The 17,247-nt window shown below is 49.4% G+C and overlaps 1 protein-coding gene across 2 annotated transcripts in view; it reads left to right on the forward strand.

Annotated features, from left to right (window-relative positions):
* Positions 1-17,247, forward strand: part of il11ra (interleukin 11 receptor subunit alpha) — a 108,317-nt gene that overhangs the window by 72,978 nt on the left and 18,092 nt on the right. For both annotated transcript variants that reach the window (XM_036936730.2, XM_036936732.2), the window contains exons 4-8: positions 1,849-2,018; positions 2,188-2,302; positions 2,403-2,569; positions 6,990-7,156; positions 11,775-11,919. In XM_036936730.2, the coding sequence (XP_036792625.1) occupies positions 1,849-2,018; positions 2,188-2,302; positions 2,403-2,569; positions 6,990-7,156; positions 11,775-11,919 (764 nt within the window). The remainder of the gene's footprint in view (positions 1-1,848; positions 2,019-2,187; positions 2,303-2,402; positions 2,570-6,989; positions 7,157-11,774; positions 11,920-17,247) is intronic.

Below are 17,247 nucleotides of genomic sequence, written 5' to 3' on the forward strand. Positions count from 1 at the left end.
CTAACTTGACTTCCTGAACCCGTTAGAAACTCGCCTTTCATCTCATATTAATCTTGTCCATCTATGACAAACAGCAATTTTTGTTAAATGGCTATAAATTCAACCTCTGAATGTGCTATAGTGAGGAAACCATTCTCTCCTGCTGCACTACGATGTAAGGATTGCAGACATGTGCTTTGTCAGTGGCTGTGGTGTAGGGTTCAGCCAGGATTTGATGGACAGTTGGAAGAGCCAATTAAATGGTAGGAGGGACATCCCAGGTTCAAGTGATTTCAGATTTAACATCCTACATCACAGAGGTTATCCGTGGGAACCAGGGCTATCTGTATCCGTGGGAACCAGGGCTATCTGTATCCGTGGGAACCAGGGCTATCGGTATCCGTGGGAACCAGGGCTATCGGTATCCGTGGGAACCAGGGCTATCGGTATCCGTGGGAACCAGGGCTCTCTCTATCCGTGGGAACCAGGGCTAGCGCTATCCGTGGGAACCAGGGCTATCGCTATCCGTTGGAACCAGGGCTATCGCTATCCGTGGGAACCAGGGCTATCGCTATCCATGGGAACCAGGGCTTTCGCTATCGGTCGGAATCAGGGCTGTGTCCATGGGAACCTAGGCTATCGCTATCAGTGGGATTCAGGGCTATCTCTGTCGGTGGGAACCAGGGCTATCTCTGTCCATGGGAATCAGGGCTATCTCTGTCCATGGGAATCAGGGCTATCTCTGTCCATGGGAACCGGGGCTATCGCTGTCGGTGGGAATCGGGGCTATCGCTATCCGTGGGAACCAGGGCTATCTCTATCCATGGGAACCAGGGCTACCGCTATCCGTGGGAATCAGTGCTGTGTCCATGGGAACCAGGGCTATCTCTATCCGTGGGAACCAGGGCTATCACTATCCGTGGGAACCAGGGCTATCTCTATCTGTGGGAACCAGGGCTATCTGTATCCGTGGGAACCAGGGCTATCTCTATCCGTGGGAACCAGGGCTATCGCTATCCGTGGGAACCAGGGCTATCGCTATCCGTGGGAACCAGGGCTATCTCTATCCGTGGGAACCAGGGCTATCTCTATCCGTGGGAACCAGGGCTATCTCTATCCGTGGGAACCAGGGCTATCTCTATCCGTGGGAACCAGGGCTATCTCTATCCGTGGGAACCAGGGCTATCTCTATCCGTGGGAACCAGGGCTATCTCTATCTGTGGGAACCAGGGCTATCTCTATCTGTGGGAACCAGGGCTATCTCTATCTGTGGGAACCAGGGCTATCTCTATCTGTGGGAACCAGGGCTATCTCTATCTGTGGGAACCAGGGCTATCTCTATCTGTGGGAACCAGGGCTATCTCTATCTGTGGGAACCAGGGCTATCTCTATCTGTGGGAACCAGGGCTATCTCTATCTGTGGGAACCAGGGCTATCTCTATCTGTGGGAACCAGGGCTATCTCTATCTGTGGGAACCAGGGCTATCTCTATATGTGGGAACCAGGGCTATCTCTATCTGTGGGAACCAGGGCTATCGCTATCTGTGGGAACCAGGGCTATCTCTATCTGTGGGAACCAGGGCTATCTCTATCTGTGGGAACCAGGGCTATCTCTATCTGTGGGAACCAGGGCTATCTCTATCTGTGGGAACCAGGGCTATCTCTATCTGTGGGAACCAGGGCTATCTCTATCTGTGGGAACCAGGGCTATCGCTATCTGTGGGCACCAGGGCTATCTCTATCTGTGGGAACCAGGGCTATTGCTATCTGTGGGAACCAGGGCTATCGCTATGTGTGGGAACCAGGGCTAGGCCTCAATACAAGCCATTTCCATCTACATTGTCCACAGACGTCATATTGTCTCCACAGGACATCAGTGAAGTGGCGTCTGAACAGGAGTTCCATGTTACCATGGCAGCACCGAGTGACATCTGATGGTCAGCTGGTCCTCCTGCAGGCTGACCGCACTGCAGAGGGAAACTACAGCTGCCATGACGACCGGGGACGACTCATCAGGACAACCAGACTGAGGCTGGGGCGTAAGTCTCCCTTCTCCTCCCTTCATAGACTGAGGCTGTGACCTAAATCTTAATCATTCCTTAGAAAGGATACCCGGGGAGAGCTGCAGTCCCTCACACACTGAGATAAAGCTTGCATATATTGTGTTGTTGATCATGTGATCATCATTTCTCCTCTCTTCTTCCTCAGATCCCCCCGGGCTGCTCAATGTTTCCTGTCGTGTGTCCAATCACAGCCTGGTATTGTGTTCATGGGTGGAGTCTGTGAAGACCCTCCTGCCTGCCCAGTACCACACCTCTTACAGGTGAGCCACCCGTCCTCTCCTCTCCTACCAGCATGGTGCTGTAGGTACACAGATATCATGTTGTTGATAGTGAAGAATCTCTCCTCTCTCCCCCCTCCAGGGGTAATAAGAGCCAGGTGAGGATGTGTGTGGTGTCGTCCCCTCCCCAGAAGCAGTGCACCATCACAGACCCTACCATGTGGCAACACTACCATAACATCAACATCACAGAGACCAACCCTCTGGGGTCACAGACCACCATCCTGATGGTCAAGTTCCATGAGCTCTGTAGGTCACTGCCTCATCTGGACACTGTTTGTCTGTCTGTACCTGTCTGCCTGTGCCTGTCTGTACCTGTCTGTACCTGCCTGTCTTTACCTGTCTGTACCTGTCTGTCTGTACCTGTCTGTCTTTACCTGTCTGTACCTGCCTGTCTTTACCTGTCTGTACCTGTCTGTACCTGTCTGCCTGTGCCTGTCTGTACCTGCCTGTCTTTACCTGTCTGTGCCTGTCTGTATTTACCTGTCTGTACCTGTCTGTACCAGTCTGTCTGTACCTGTCTGTACCCGTCTGTCTGTACCTGTCTGCATGTGCCTGTCTGTACCTGTCTGTCTGTACCTGTCTGTCTGTACCTGTCTGAATGTGTATGTCTGTCTTTACCTGTCTGTCTGTACCTGTCTGTCTTTACATGTCTGTATGTACCTGTCTGTCTTTACATGTCTGTATGTACCTGCCTGTCTTTACCTGTCTGTCTTTACATGTCGGTCTGTACCTGTCTGTATGTACCTGTCTGTATGTGTATGTCTGTCTTTACCTGTCTGTCTGTACCTGTCTGTCTTTACCTGTCTGTCTGTACCTGTCTTGTACCTGTCTGTATGTGTATGTCTGTCTTTACCTGTCTGTCTGTACCTGTCTGTCTTTACATGTCTGTCTGTACCTGTCTGTCTTTACATGTCTGTCTGTACCTGTTGACTTTACCTGTCTGTGTGTCTGTCTACATGTCTGTCTTTACCTGTCTGTCTGTACCTGTCTGTCTTTACATGTCTTGCCTGTACATGTCTGTCTTTACATGTCTGTCTGTCTGTACCTGTCTGTACCTCTCTGTCTGTCTGTACCTGTCTGTCTGTACCTGTCTGTCTGTACTGGTCTGTCTGTACCCGTCTGTCTGTACTGGTCTGTCTGTACCCGTCTGTTTCTACATGTCTTGCCTGTACATGTCTGTCTTTACATGTCTGTCTGTCTGTACCTGTCTGTCTGTACCTCTCTGTCTGTCTGTACCTGTCTGTCTGTACCTCTCTGTCTGTACCTGTCTGTCTGTCTGTCTGTACCTGTCTGTCTGTACCCGTCTGTCTGTATGTACCTGTCTGTCTGTACCTGTCTGTCTGTACCTGTCTGTCTGTACCTGTCTGTCTGTACCTGTCTGTCTATCTGTCTGTACCTGTCTGTCTGTACCTGTCTGTCTGTACCCGTCTGTCTGTCTGTACCTGTCTGTCTCACTGTCTGCTGTTCTGATTCTGCTCCTTAGCAAAACACGAAATGTGTTAATATCCTAACATGGTTTCTTAACCGTCACCATGTCAATGTTCACAGTGTTGATTCCTAACTACTGTCTCTCTCTGTGTGTGTAAAATGTGTGTGTGTGTGTGTTCCAGTGTGTGTGTGTTCCAGTGTGTGTGTGTTCCAGTGTGTGTGTGTTCCAGTGTGTGTGTGTATCAGTGTGTGTGTGCACCAGTGTGTGTGCACCAGTGTGTGTGTGTGTGTGCCAGTGTGTGTGTATCAGTGTGTGTTTACCAGTGTGTGTATCAGTGTGTGTACCAGTGTGTGTGTGTGTGTGTGTGTGTATGTGTGTGTGTGTGTGTGTATCAGTGTGTGTGCACCAGTGTGTGTGTGTGTGTATCTGTGTGTGTGTACCAGCTTGTGTGTGTATCAGTGTGTGCGTGCCAGTGTGTGTGTGTGTGTGTGTGTATCAGTGTGTGTGTGTGTGTGTATCAGTGTGTGTGTGTGTGTGTGCCAGTGTGTGTGTGCCATTGTGTGTGTGTATCAGTGTGTGTACCAGGGTGTGTGTGTGTGTGTATCAGTGTGTGTGTGTACCAGCTTGTGTGTGTGTATCGGTGTGTGCATGCCAGTGTGTGTGTGTATCAGTGTGTGTGTGTGTGCCAGTGTGTGTGTGCCAGTGTGTGTGTGTGTGTACCAGTGTGTGTGTGTGTGTGTGTATCAGTGTGTGTGTACCAGCTTGTGTGTGTGTATCAGTGTGTATGTGTATCAGTGTGTGTGTGTGCCAGTGTGTGTGTGCCAGTGTGTGTTTGTGTATCAGTGTGTGTATCAGTGTGTATGTGTATCAGTGTGTGTGTGTGCCAGTGTGTGTGTGCCAGTGTGCGTGTGTGTATCAGTGTGTGTGTGTGCCAGTGTGTGTGTCAGTGTGTGTGTGTATCAGTGTGTGTGTGTGTATCAGTGTGTGTGTGTGCCAGTGTGTGTGTGCCAGTGTGTGTGTGTGTATCAGTGTGTGTGTACCAGCTTGTGTGTGTGTATCAGTGTGTGTGTGTATCAGTGTGTATGTGTATCAGTGTGTATGTGTATCAGTGTGTATGTGTATCAGTGTGTATGTGTATCAGTGTGTGTATTAGTGTGTGCACCAGTGTGTGTATCAGTGTGTGTATCAGTGTGTATGTGTATCAGTGTGTGTATCAGTGTGTGTATCCGTGTGTGTATCAGTGTGTGTATCAAATCAAATCAAATCAAATGTATTTATATAGCCCTTCGTACATCAGCTGATATCTCAAAGTGCTGTACAGAAACCCAGCCTAAAACCCCAAACAGCAAGCAATGCAGGTGTAGAAGCACGGTGGCTAGGAAAAACTCCCTAGAAAGGCCAAAACCTAGGAAGAAACCTAGAGAGGAACCAGGCTATGTGAGGTGGCCAGTCCTCTTCTGGCTGTGCCGGGTGGAGATTATAACAGAACATGGCCAAGATGTTAAAATGTTCATAAATGACCAGCATGGTCGAATAATAATAAGGCAGAACAGTTGAAACTGGAGCAGCAGCACAGTCAGGTGGACTGGGGACAGCAAGGAGTCATCATGTCAGGTATTCCTGGGGCATGGTCCTAGGGCTCAGGTCCTCCGAGAGAGAGAAAGAAAGAGAGAGGGACGGCATGAGAGAGCCCCAGTAAGCCAGTGACTCAGCCCCCCTGTAATAGGGTTAGAGGCAGAGAATCCCAGTGGAAAGAGGGGAACCGGCCAGGCAGAGACAGCAAGGGCGGTTTGTTGCTCCAGAAACTTTCCGTTCACCTTCCCACTCCTGGGTCAGGCTACACTCAATCATATGACCCACTGAAGAGATGAGTCTTCAGTAGAGACTTCAAGGTTGAGACCGAGTTTGCGTCTCTGACATGGGTAGGCAGACCGTTCCATAAAAATGGAGCTCTATAGGAGAAAGCCCTGCCTCCAGCTGTTTGCTTAGAAATTCTAGGGACAATTAGGAGGCCTGCGTCTTGTGACCGTAGCGTACGCGTAGGTATGTACGGCAGGACCAAATCAGAGAGATAGGTAGGAGCAAGCCCATGTAATGCTTTGTAGGTTAGCAGTAAAACATTGAAATCAGCCCTTACTTTGACAGGAAGCCAGTGTAGAAAGGCTAGCACTGGAGTAATATGATCACATGTTTTGGTTCTAGTCAGGATTCTAGCAGCCGTATTTAGCACTAACTGAAGTTTATTTAGTGCTTTATCCGGGTAGCCGGAAAGTAGAGCATTGCAGTAGTCTAACCTAGAAGTGACAAAAGCATGGATTAATTTTTCTGCATCATTTTTGGACGGAAAGTTTCTGATTTTTGCAATGTTACGTAGATGGAAAAAAGCTGTCCTTGAAATGGTCTTGATATGTTCTTCAAAAGAGAGATCAGGGTCCAGAGTAACGCCGAGGTCCTTCACAGTTTTATTTGAGACGACTGTACAACCATTAAGTTTAATTGTCAGATTCAACAGAAGATCTCTTTGTTTCTTGGGACCTAGAACAAGCATCTCTGTTTTGTCTGAGTTTAAAAGTAGAGAGTTTGCAGCCATCCACTTCCTTATGTCTGAAACACATGCTTCTAGCAAGCGCAATTTTGGGGCTTCACCATGTTTCATTGAAATGTACAGCTGTGTGTCATCCGCATAGCAGTGAAAGTTAACATTATGTTTTCGAATAACATCCCTAAGAGGTAAAATATATAGTGAAAACAATAGTGGTCCTAAAACGGAACCTTGAGGAACACCGAAATTTACAGTTGATTTGTCAGAGGACAAACCATTCACAGAGACAAACTGATATCTTTCCCACAGATAAGATCTAAACCAGGCCAGAACTTGTCCGTGTAGACCAATTTGGGTTTCCAATCTCTCCAAAAGAATGTGGTGATCGATGGTATCAAAAGCAGCACTAAGGTCTAGGAGCACGAGGACCGATGCAGAGCCTCGGTCCGATGCCATTAAAATGTCATTTACCACCTTCACAAGTGCCGTCTCAGTGCTATGATGGGGTCTAAAACCAGACTGAAGCATTTCGTATACATTGTTTGTCTTCAGGAAGGCAGTGAGTTGTTGCGCAACAGCCTTTTCTAAAATGTGTGTATCAGTGTGTGTATCAGTGTGTGCGTGCTTCTCTGTGTGTACCAGTGTTGGTTGCATGATTCCTCACCCCCCCAACCCCTCTCTCTCTGTGTCTACAGTGCAGCCAGACCCCCCAGAGGCAGTAACAGCAGTGGGGATGGTAGGATATCCCATGAGGCTCCAGGTGTACTGGACGAACCCTGCCTCCTGGCTCCACGACGCTGTGCCCTTCCCCCTCCGCTTCCAGCTCCGCTACCGTCCTGTAGGATCCAGCATCTGGTCTAACGTTAGTTCCTCTAGTCATCATACTGTCTCTCCATCTCTCCCCTCGCTCTCCCTCCCCCTACATGTCTATCTCCTCCCTCCCCCTATCTGGTGATACTCTGATCCACCTCTACGCAGACGACACATTCTGTATAATTCTGGCCCTTCTTTGGACACTGTGTTTAACAAACCCCCAGACGAGCTTCAATGCCATACAACTCTCCTTCCGTGGCCTCCAACTGCTCTTAAATGCAAGTAAAACGAAATGCATGTTCTTCAATCGATCACTACCTGCACCCACCCGCCCGTCCAGCATCACTACTCTGGAAGGTTCTGACTTATGTGAATATGTGGACAACAACAAATACAGTGCCTTGCGAAAGTATTCGGCCCCCTTGAACTTTGCAGCAAACTCTCTCCAGAAGTTCAGTGAGGATCTCTGAATGATCCAATGTTGACCTAAATGACTAATGATGATAAATACAATCCACCTGTGTGTAATCAAGTCTCCGTATAAATGCACCTGCACTGTGATAGTCTCAGAGGTCCGTTAAAAGCGCAGAGAGCACCATGAAGATCAAGGAACACACCAGGCAGGTCCGGGATACTGTTGTGAAGAAGTTTAAAGCCGGATTTGGATACAAAAAGATTTCCCAAGCTTTAAACATCCCAAGGAGCACTGTGCAAGCGATAATATTGAAATGGAAGGAGTATCAGACCACTGCAAATCTACCAAGACCTGGCCGTCCCTCTAAACTTTCAGCTCATACAAGGAGAAGACTGATCAGAGATGCAGCCAAGAGGCCCATGATCACTCTGGATGAACTGCAGAGATCTACAGCTGAGGTGGGAGACTCTGTCCATAGGACAACAATCAGTCAGTCGTATATTGCACAAATCTGGCCTTTATGGAAGAGTGGCAAGAAGAAAGCCATTTCTTAAAGATATCCATAAAAAGTGTTGTTTAAAGTTTGCCACAAGACACCTGGGAGACACACCAAACATGTGGAAGAAGGTGCTCTGGTCAGATGCAACCAAAATTGAACTTTTTGGCAAAACGTTATGTTTGGCGTAAAAGCAACACAGCTGAACACACCATCTCCACTGTCAAACATGGTGGTGGCAGCATCATGGTTTGGGCCTGCTTTTCTTCAGCAGGGACAGGGAAGATGGTTAAAATTGATGGGAAGATGGATGGAGCCAAATACAGGACCATTGTGGAAGAAAACCTGATGGAGTCTGCAAAAGACCTGAGACTGGGACGGAGATTTGTCTTCCAACAAGACAATGATCCAAAACATAAAGCAAAATCTACAATGGAATGGTTCAAAAATAAACATATCCAGGTGTTAGAATGGCCAAGTCAAAGTCCAGACCTGAATCCAATCGAGAATCTGTGGAAAGAACTGAAAACTGCTGTTCACAAATGCTCTCCATCCAACCTCACTGAGCTCGAGCTGTTTTGCAAGGAGGAATGGGAAAAAATGTCAGTCTCTCGATGTGCAAAACTGATAGAGACATACCCCAAGCGACTTACAGCTGTAATCGCAGCAAAAGGTGGCGCTACAAAGTATTGACTTAAGGGGGCTGAATAATTTTGCACGCCCAATTTTTCAGTTTTTGATTTGTTAAAAAAGTTTGAAATATCCAATAAATGTCGTTCCACTTCATGATTGTGTCCCACTTGTTGTTGATTCTTCACAAAAAAATACAGTTTTATATCTTTATGTTTGAAGCCTGAAATGTGGCAAAAGGTCGCAAAGTTCAAGGGGGCCGAATACTTTCGCAAGGCACTGTACCTTGGTGTCTGGCTAGACTGTAAACTCTCCTCCCAGACTCATATTAAACATCTCCTATCCAAAATTAAATCTAGAATCGTCTTTCTATTTTGCAACAAAGCACCCTTCATTCATGCTGCCAAACATACCCTCGTAAAACTGACTTTCCTACCGATCCTCGACTTCAGTGATGTCATCTATAAAATTGCCTCCAACACTCTACTCAACAAATTGGATGCAGTCTATCACAGTGCCATCCGTTTGTCACCAAAGCCCCATATACAACCCACCACTGCGACCTGTACACTCTCGTTGGCTGGCCCTCGCTTCATATTCGTCGCCAAACGCACTGGCTCCAGGTCATCTACAAGTCTTTGCTAGGTAAAGCCCCGCCTTATCTCAGCTCACTTGTCACCCTAGCAACACCCACCCGTAGCACGCGCTCCAGCAGGAATATCTCACTGGTCACCCCCAAAGCCAATTCCTCCTTTGGCCGCCTCTCCTTCCAGTTCTCTGCTGCCAATGACTGGAACGAATTGCAAAAATATCTGAAGCTGGAGACTCATATCTCCCTCTTTAGCTTTAAGCACCAGCTGTCAGAGCAGCTCACAGATCACTGCACCAGTACATACCTGTAGCACATCTGTAAACAGCCCATCCCCATACTGTATGTATTTATTTATTTATCTTGCTCATTTGCACCCCAGTATCTCTACTTGCACATTCATCTTCTTCACATCTACCATTCCAGTGTTTAATTGCTATATTGTAATTACTTCGCCACCATGGCCTATTTATTGCCTTAACTCCCTTATCTTACCTCATTTGCACACACTGTATATAGACTTTTCTACTGTATTATTGACTGTATGTTTGTTTATGTTTAACTCTGTGTCGTTGTATGTGTTGAACTGCTTTGCTTTATCTTGGCCAGGTCGCAGTTGTAAATGAGAACTTGTTCTCAACTAGCCTACCTGGTTAAATAAAGGTGAAATAAAAAAATCTTTCTCTCCCCCTATATCTCTATCTCTCCCCTCCCCTTTATCTTTCTCTCCCCTCCTTCTCCCTATCCCTTCTCCTATATCTCAATCTCTCCTGTCACTCTCCCTATCCCTCCCCCTATATCTCTATCTCACCCCTTCCCTATATCTCTATCTCACCCCCTCCCCTATATCTCTATCTCACTCCTCCCCCTATATATCTCTCTCCCCTCTTTCTCCCTGGCCCTCCCCTTATATCTATATCTCACCCCCTCCCCCTATATCTCCATCTCACCCACTCACCTATATCTCTATCTCACCTCTTCCCCCTATATCTCTATCTCACCCCTCCCCCAATATGTCTATCTCACCCCCTCCCCTTTATCTCTATCTCGCCTTTTCCCCCTATATCTCCATCCCACCCCTTCCCCATATATCTCTATCTCACCCCCTCCCCCTATATCTCTATCTCACCCCTCCCCCTATATCTCTATCTCACCCCTCCCCCTATATCTCACCCTTCCCCCTATATCTCTATCTCACTCCTCCCCCTATATCTGTATATCACTCCTCCCCCTATATCTGTATCTCACCCCTCCCCCTATATCTCACCCTTCCCCCTATATCTCTATCTCACTCCTCCCCCTATATCTGTATCTCACTCCTCCCCCTATATCTGTATCTCACCCCCTCCCCATATATCTCTCTCACCCCCTCCCCTATATCTCTATCTCACCTCCTCCCCCTATATCTCTATCTCACCCCATCCCCCTATATCTCTATCTCACCCCTCCCCCTATATCTCTATCTCACCCCTCTCCCTATATCTCTATCTCACCCCTCCCCCTATATCTCTATCTCACCCCCTCCCCTATATATCTATCTTACCCCCTCCCCTATATCTCTATCTCACCTCTCCCCCTATATCTCTATCTCACCCCCTCCCCCTATATCTCTATCTCACCCCCTCCCCATATATCTCTATCTCACCCCTCCCCCTATATCTCTATCTCACCTCCTCCCCCTATATCTCTATCTCACCCCATCCCCCTATATCTCTATCTCACCCCTCTCGCTATATCTCTATCTCACCCATCCCCCTATATCTCTATCTCACCCCCTCCCCCTATATCTATATCTCACCCCCTCCCCTATATCTATATCTTACCCCCTCCCCTATATATCTATCTTACCCCCTCCCCTATATCTCTATCTCACCTCTCCCTATATCTCTATCTCACCTCTCCCCCTATATCTCTATATCACCCCCTCCCCTATATATCTATCTTACCCCCTCCCCTATATCTCTATCTCACCTCTCCCTATATCTCTATCTCACCCCCTCCCCATATATCTCTATCTCACCCCTCCCCCTATATCTCTATCTCACCTCCTCCCCCTATATCTCTATCTCACCCCATCCCCCTATATCTCTATCTCACCCCTCTCGCTATATCTCTATCTCACCCATCCCCCTATATCTCTATCTCACCCCCTCCCCCTATATCTCTATCTCACCCCCTCCCCATATATCTCTCTCACCCCCTCCCCCTATATCTCTATCTCACCTCCTCCCCCTATATCTCTATCTCACCCCATCCCCCTATATCTCTATCTCACCCATCCCCCTATATCTATATCTCACCCCCTCCCCTATATATCTATATCTCACCCCCTCCCCTATATCTATATCTTACCCCCTCCCCTATATATCTATCTTACCCCCTCCCCTATATCTCTATCTCACCTCTCCCCCTATATCTCTATATCACCCCCTCCCCCTATATCTCTATCTCACCCCCTCCCCCTATATCTCTCTCATCCCCTCCCCCTATATCTCTATCCTTCTCTGCTCTCTCCACTCCTTCTCTTCCCCCTCCAGGTGGAGTCTAAGTCCAGCCCCCTGTTGATAACTGATGCCCTAGCAGGCCACGCCCACCAGCTGCAGGTGAGAGCCCAGGACGACATCAACCCAGACAGCCAGTGGAGTGACTGGAGCCCCCTACTGCAGGCTTGTCCATGGAGCGGTGAGAATAATCTTGTGTCCCAAATGGAACCCTATTCCCTATATCGTACACTACTTTAGACCAGAGCCCTATGGAACCCTATTCCCTATATAGTGCACTACTTTAGACCAGAGCCCTATAGAACCCTATTCCCTATATAGTGCACTACTTTAGACCAGAGTACTATGGAACCCTATTCCCTATATAGTGCACTACTTTGACCAGGACCCAGCAAACCTGGAACATTCCCAGAACATTAGCTAATATTCCCATTAAGCGCTAGTTTGGGTTTTATCTAACAGTAGAATGATAACATCCCAAAAATGTTACGGTGAGTGAATGAGGACCCAAAAGTGAATTAACTTAAACAGAGCTTCTTTAATAACCAAACATAGGTAGGCTCAGATAGACCGGCAGATTCCGACAGGACAGGACAAGGTTACAGCAAACATGACGATAGTCTGGTTCAGGCATGAAACACAACAAACAAGAATCCGACAAGGACAGGAACAAAAACAGAGAGAGATATAGGGACCTAATCAGAGGGAAAAAGGGAACAGGTGGGAAACGGGGTGAATGGGTAGTTAGGAGGAGACAAGGCACAGCTGGGGGAAAGAGGGGGAGAAAAGGTAACCTAACAACGACCAGCAGAGGGAGACAGGGTGAAGGGAAAGGACAGAAACACACAACATGACAATACATGACAGTACCCCCCCACTCACCGAGCGCCTCCTGGCGCACTCGAGGAGGAAACCTGGCGGCAACGGAGGAAATCCTCGATCAGCGCACGGTCCAGCACGTCCCGAGAGGGAACCCAACTCCTCTCCTCAGGACCGTACCCCTCCCAATCAACGAGGTACTGGTGACCATGGCCCCGAGGACGCATGTCCAAAATCCTGCGGACCCTGTAGATGGGTGCGCCCTCGACAAGGATGGGGGGGGGGGGGGAAGACGAGCGGGGGCGCGAAGAACGGGCTTAATACAGGAGACATGGAAGACCGGGTGGACGCGACGAAGGTATCGCGGAAGAAGAAGTCGAACTGCGACAGGATTAATGACCCGAGAAATACGGAACGGACCAATGAACCGCGGGGTCAACTTGCGAGAAGCCGTCTTAAGGGGAAGGTTCTGAGTGGAGAGCCAAACTCTCTGACCGCGACAATATCTAGGACTCTTAGTTCTACGCTTATTAGCAGCCCTCACAGTCTGCGTCCTATAACGGCAAAGTGCAGACCTGACCCTCTTCCAGGTGCGCTCGCAACGTTGGACAAAAGCCTGAGCGGAGGGGACGCTGGACTCGGCGAACTGAGATGAGAACAGCGGAGGCTGGTACCCGAGGCTACTCTGAAAAGGAGATAGCCCGGTCGCAGACGAAGGAAGCGAGTTGTGGGCGTATTCTGCCCAGGGGAGCTGTTCTGACCAAGACGCAGGGTTGCGAAAAGAAAGACTGCGTAAGATGCGACCAATAGTCTGATTGGCCCGTTCTGCTTGACCGTTAGACTGGGGGTGAAAGCCGGAAGAGAGACTGACGGAAGCCCCAATCAAACGGCAAAACTCCCTCCAAAATTGAGACGTGAATTGCGGACCTCTGTCCGAAACGACGTCTGACGGAAGGCCATGAATTCTGAAAACATTCTCGATGATGATTTGTGCCGTCTCTTTAGCAGAAGGAAGCTTAGCAAGGGGAATGAAATGAGCCGCCTTAGAGAACCTATCGACAACCGTAAGAATAACAGTCTTCCCCGCTGACGAAGGCAGTCCGGTGACAAAATCTAAGGCGATGTGAGACCACGGTCGAGAGGGAATGGGAAGCGGCCTGAGACGGCCGGCAGGAGGGGAGTTACCGGACTTAGTCTGCGCGCAGACCGAACAAGCAGCCACGAAACGACGCGTGTCATGCTCCCGGGTGGGCCACCAAAAACGCTGGCGAATGGAAGCAAGCGTACCCCGAACGCCAGGGTGGCCGGCTAACTTGGCAGAGTGAGCCCACTGAAGAACGGCCAGACGAGTAGGAACGGGAACGAAAAGAAGGTTCCTAGGACAAGCGCGCGGCGACGGAGTGTGAGTGAGCGCTTGCTTTACCTGCCTCTCAATTCCCCAGACAGTCAACCCGACAACACGCCCCTCAGGGAGAATCCCCTCGGGGTCAGTGGAGGCTACTGAAGAACTGAAGAGACGAGATAAAGCATCAGGCTTGGTGTTCTTAGAGCCCGGACGATAAGAAATCACGAACTCGAAACGAGCGAAAAACAGCGCCCAACGCGCCTGACGCGCATTAAGTCGTTTGGCAGAACGGATGTACTCAAGGTTCCTATGGTCAGTCCAAACGACAAAAGGAACGGTCGCCCCCTCCAACCACTGTCGCCATTCGCCTAGGGCTAAGCGGATGGCGAGCAGTTCGCGGTTTCCCACATCATAATTACGTTCCGACGGCGACAGGCGATGAGAAAAATACGCGCAAGGGTGGACCTTGTCGTCAGAGAGGGAGCGCTGAGAAAGAATGGCTCCCACGCCCACCTCTGACGCGTCAACCTCGACCACGAACTGTCTAGAGACGTCAGGTGTAACAAGGATAGGAGCGGATGTAAAACGATTCTTGAGGAGATCAAAAGCTCCCTGGGCGGAAACGGACCACTTAAAGCACGTCTTGACAGAAGTAAGGGCTGTGAGAGGAGCTGCCACCTGACCGAAATTACGGATGAAACGACGATAGAAGTTCGCGAAGCCGAGAAAGCGCTGCAGCTCGACGCGTGACTTAGGGACGGGCCAATCAATGACAGCCTGGACCTTAGCGGGATCCATCTTAATGCCTTCAGCGGAAATAACAGAACCGAGAAATGTGACGGAGGAGGCATGAAAAGTGCACTTCTCAGCCTTCACAAAAAGACAATTCTCTAAAAGGCGCTGGAGGACACGTCGAACGTGCTGAACATGAATCTGGAGTGACGGTGAAAAAATCAGGATATCGTCAAGGTAAACGAAAACAAAGATGTTCAGCATGTCTCTCAGGACATCATTGACTAATGCCTGAAAGACAGCTGGAGCGTTAGCGAGGCCGAAAGGAAGAACCCGGTATTCAAAGTGCCCTAACGGAGTGTTAAACGCCGTCTTCCACTCGTCCCCCTCCCTGATGCGCACGAGATGGTAAGCGTTACGAAGGTCCAACTTAGTGAAAAACCTGGCTCCCTGCAGGATCTCGAAGGCTGAGGACATAAGAGGAAGCGGATAACGATTCTTAACTGTTATGTCATTCAGCCCTCGATAATCTATGCAGGGGCGCAGAGACCCGTCCTTCTTCTTGACAAAAAAAAACCCTGCTCCGGCGGGAGAGGAGGAGGGGACTATGGTACCGGCGTCAAGAGCTACAGACAAATAATCCTCGAGAGCCTTACGTTCGGGAGCCGACAGAGAGTATAGTCTACCCCGGGGGGGAGTGGTTCCCGGAAGGAGATCAATACTACAATCATACGACCGGTGTGGAGGAAGAGAGGTGGCCCTGGACCGACTGAACACCGTGCGCAGATCGTGATATTCCTCCGGCACCCCTGTCAAATCACCAGGCTCCTCCTGTGAAGAAGAGACTGAGGAAACAGGAGGGATAGCAGACATTAAACATTTCACATGACAAGAGACGTTCCAGGAGAGGATAGAATTACTAGACCAATTAATGGAAGGATTATGACAAACTAGCCAGGGATGGCCCAAAACAACAGGTGTAAAAGGTGAACGAAAAATCAAAAAAGAAATGGTTTCGCTGTAAATACCAGAAACAGTGAGGGTTAAAGGTAGCGTCTCACGCTGAATCCTGGGGAGAGGACTACCATCCAGGGCGAACAAGGCCGTGGACTCCCTTAACTGTCTGAGAGGAATGTCATGTTCCCGAGCCCAGGTCTCGTCCATAAAACAGCCCTCCGCCCCAGAGTCTATTAAGGCAATGCAGGAAGCAGACGAACCGGTCCAGCGTAGATGGACCGACAAGGTAGTGCAGGATCTTGAAGGAGAGACAGGAGTAGTAGCGCTCACCAGTAGCCCTCCGCTTACTGATGAGCTCTGGCTTTTACTGGACATGAAGTGACAAAATGACCAGCAGAACCGCAATAGAGACAGAGGCGGTTGGTGATTCTCCGTTCCCTCTCCTTAGTCGAGATGCGGATACCTCCCAGCTGCATAGGCTCAGCTCCCGAGCCGGCAGAGGAAGATGGTAGTGATGCGGAGAGGGGGGCAACGGAGAACGCGAGCTCCTTTCCACGAGCTCGGTGACGAAGATCAACCCGTCGCTCAATGCGAATAGCGAGTTCAATCAAAGAATCCACGCTGGAAGGAACCTCCCGGGAGAGAATCTCATCCTTTACCTCTGCGCGGAGACCCTCCAGAAGACGAGCGAGCAAAGCCGGCTCGTTCCAGCCACTGGAGGCAGCAAGAGTGCGAAACTCAATAGAGTAGTCTGTTATGGATCGATTGCCTTGACATAGGGAAGACAGGGCCCTGGAAGCCTCCTCCCCAAAAACAGATCGATCAAAAACCCGTATCATCTCCTCCTTAAAGTCCTGATACTGGTTAGTACACTCAGCCCTTGCCTCCCAGATTGCCGTGCCCCACTCACGAGCCCGTCCAATAAGGAGAGATATGACGTAGGCGACACGAGCAGTGCTCCTGGAGTAAGTGTTGGGCTGGAGAGAAAACACAATATCACACTGGGTGAGGAACGAGCGGCATTCAGTGGGCTCCCCAGAGTAACACGGCGGGTTATTGATTCTGGGCTCCGGAGATTCGAAAGCCCTGGAAGTGGCCGGTGGATCGAGGCGGAGATGGTGAACCTGTTCTGTGAGGTTGGAGACTTGGGTGGCCAGGGTCTCAACGGCATGTCGAGCAGCAGACAATTCCTGCTCGTGTCTGCCTAGCATCGCTCCCTGGATCTCGACGGCTGAGTGGAGAGGATCCGAAGTCGCTGGGTCCATTCTTGGTCGGATTCTTCTGTTACGGTGAGTGAATGAGGACCCAAAAGCGAATTAACTTAAACAGAGCTTCTTTAATAACCAAACATAGGTAGGCTCAGATAGACCGGCAGATTCCGACAGGACAGGACAAGGTTACAGCAAACATGACGATAGTCTGGTTCAGGCATGAAACACAACAAACAAGAATCCGACAAGGACAGGAACAAAAACAGAGAGAGATATAGGGACCTAATCAGAGGGAAAAAGGGAACAGGTGGGAAACGGGGTGAATGGGTAGTTAGGAGGAGACAAGGCACAGCTGGGGGAAAGAGGGGGAGAAAAGGTAACCTAACAACGACCAGCAGAGGGAGACAGGGTGAAGGGAAAGGACAGAAACACACAACATGACAAT

The sequence above is a fragment of the Oncorhynchus mykiss genome, chromosome 12 (assembly GCF_057628025.1).
Source record: "Oncorhynchus mykiss isolate SJ-2025 chromosome 12, ASM5762802v1, whole genome shotgun sequence".
Lineage (NCBI taxonomy): Eukaryota > Metazoa > Chordata > Actinopteri > Salmoniformes > Salmonidae > Oncorhynchus > Oncorhynchus mykiss.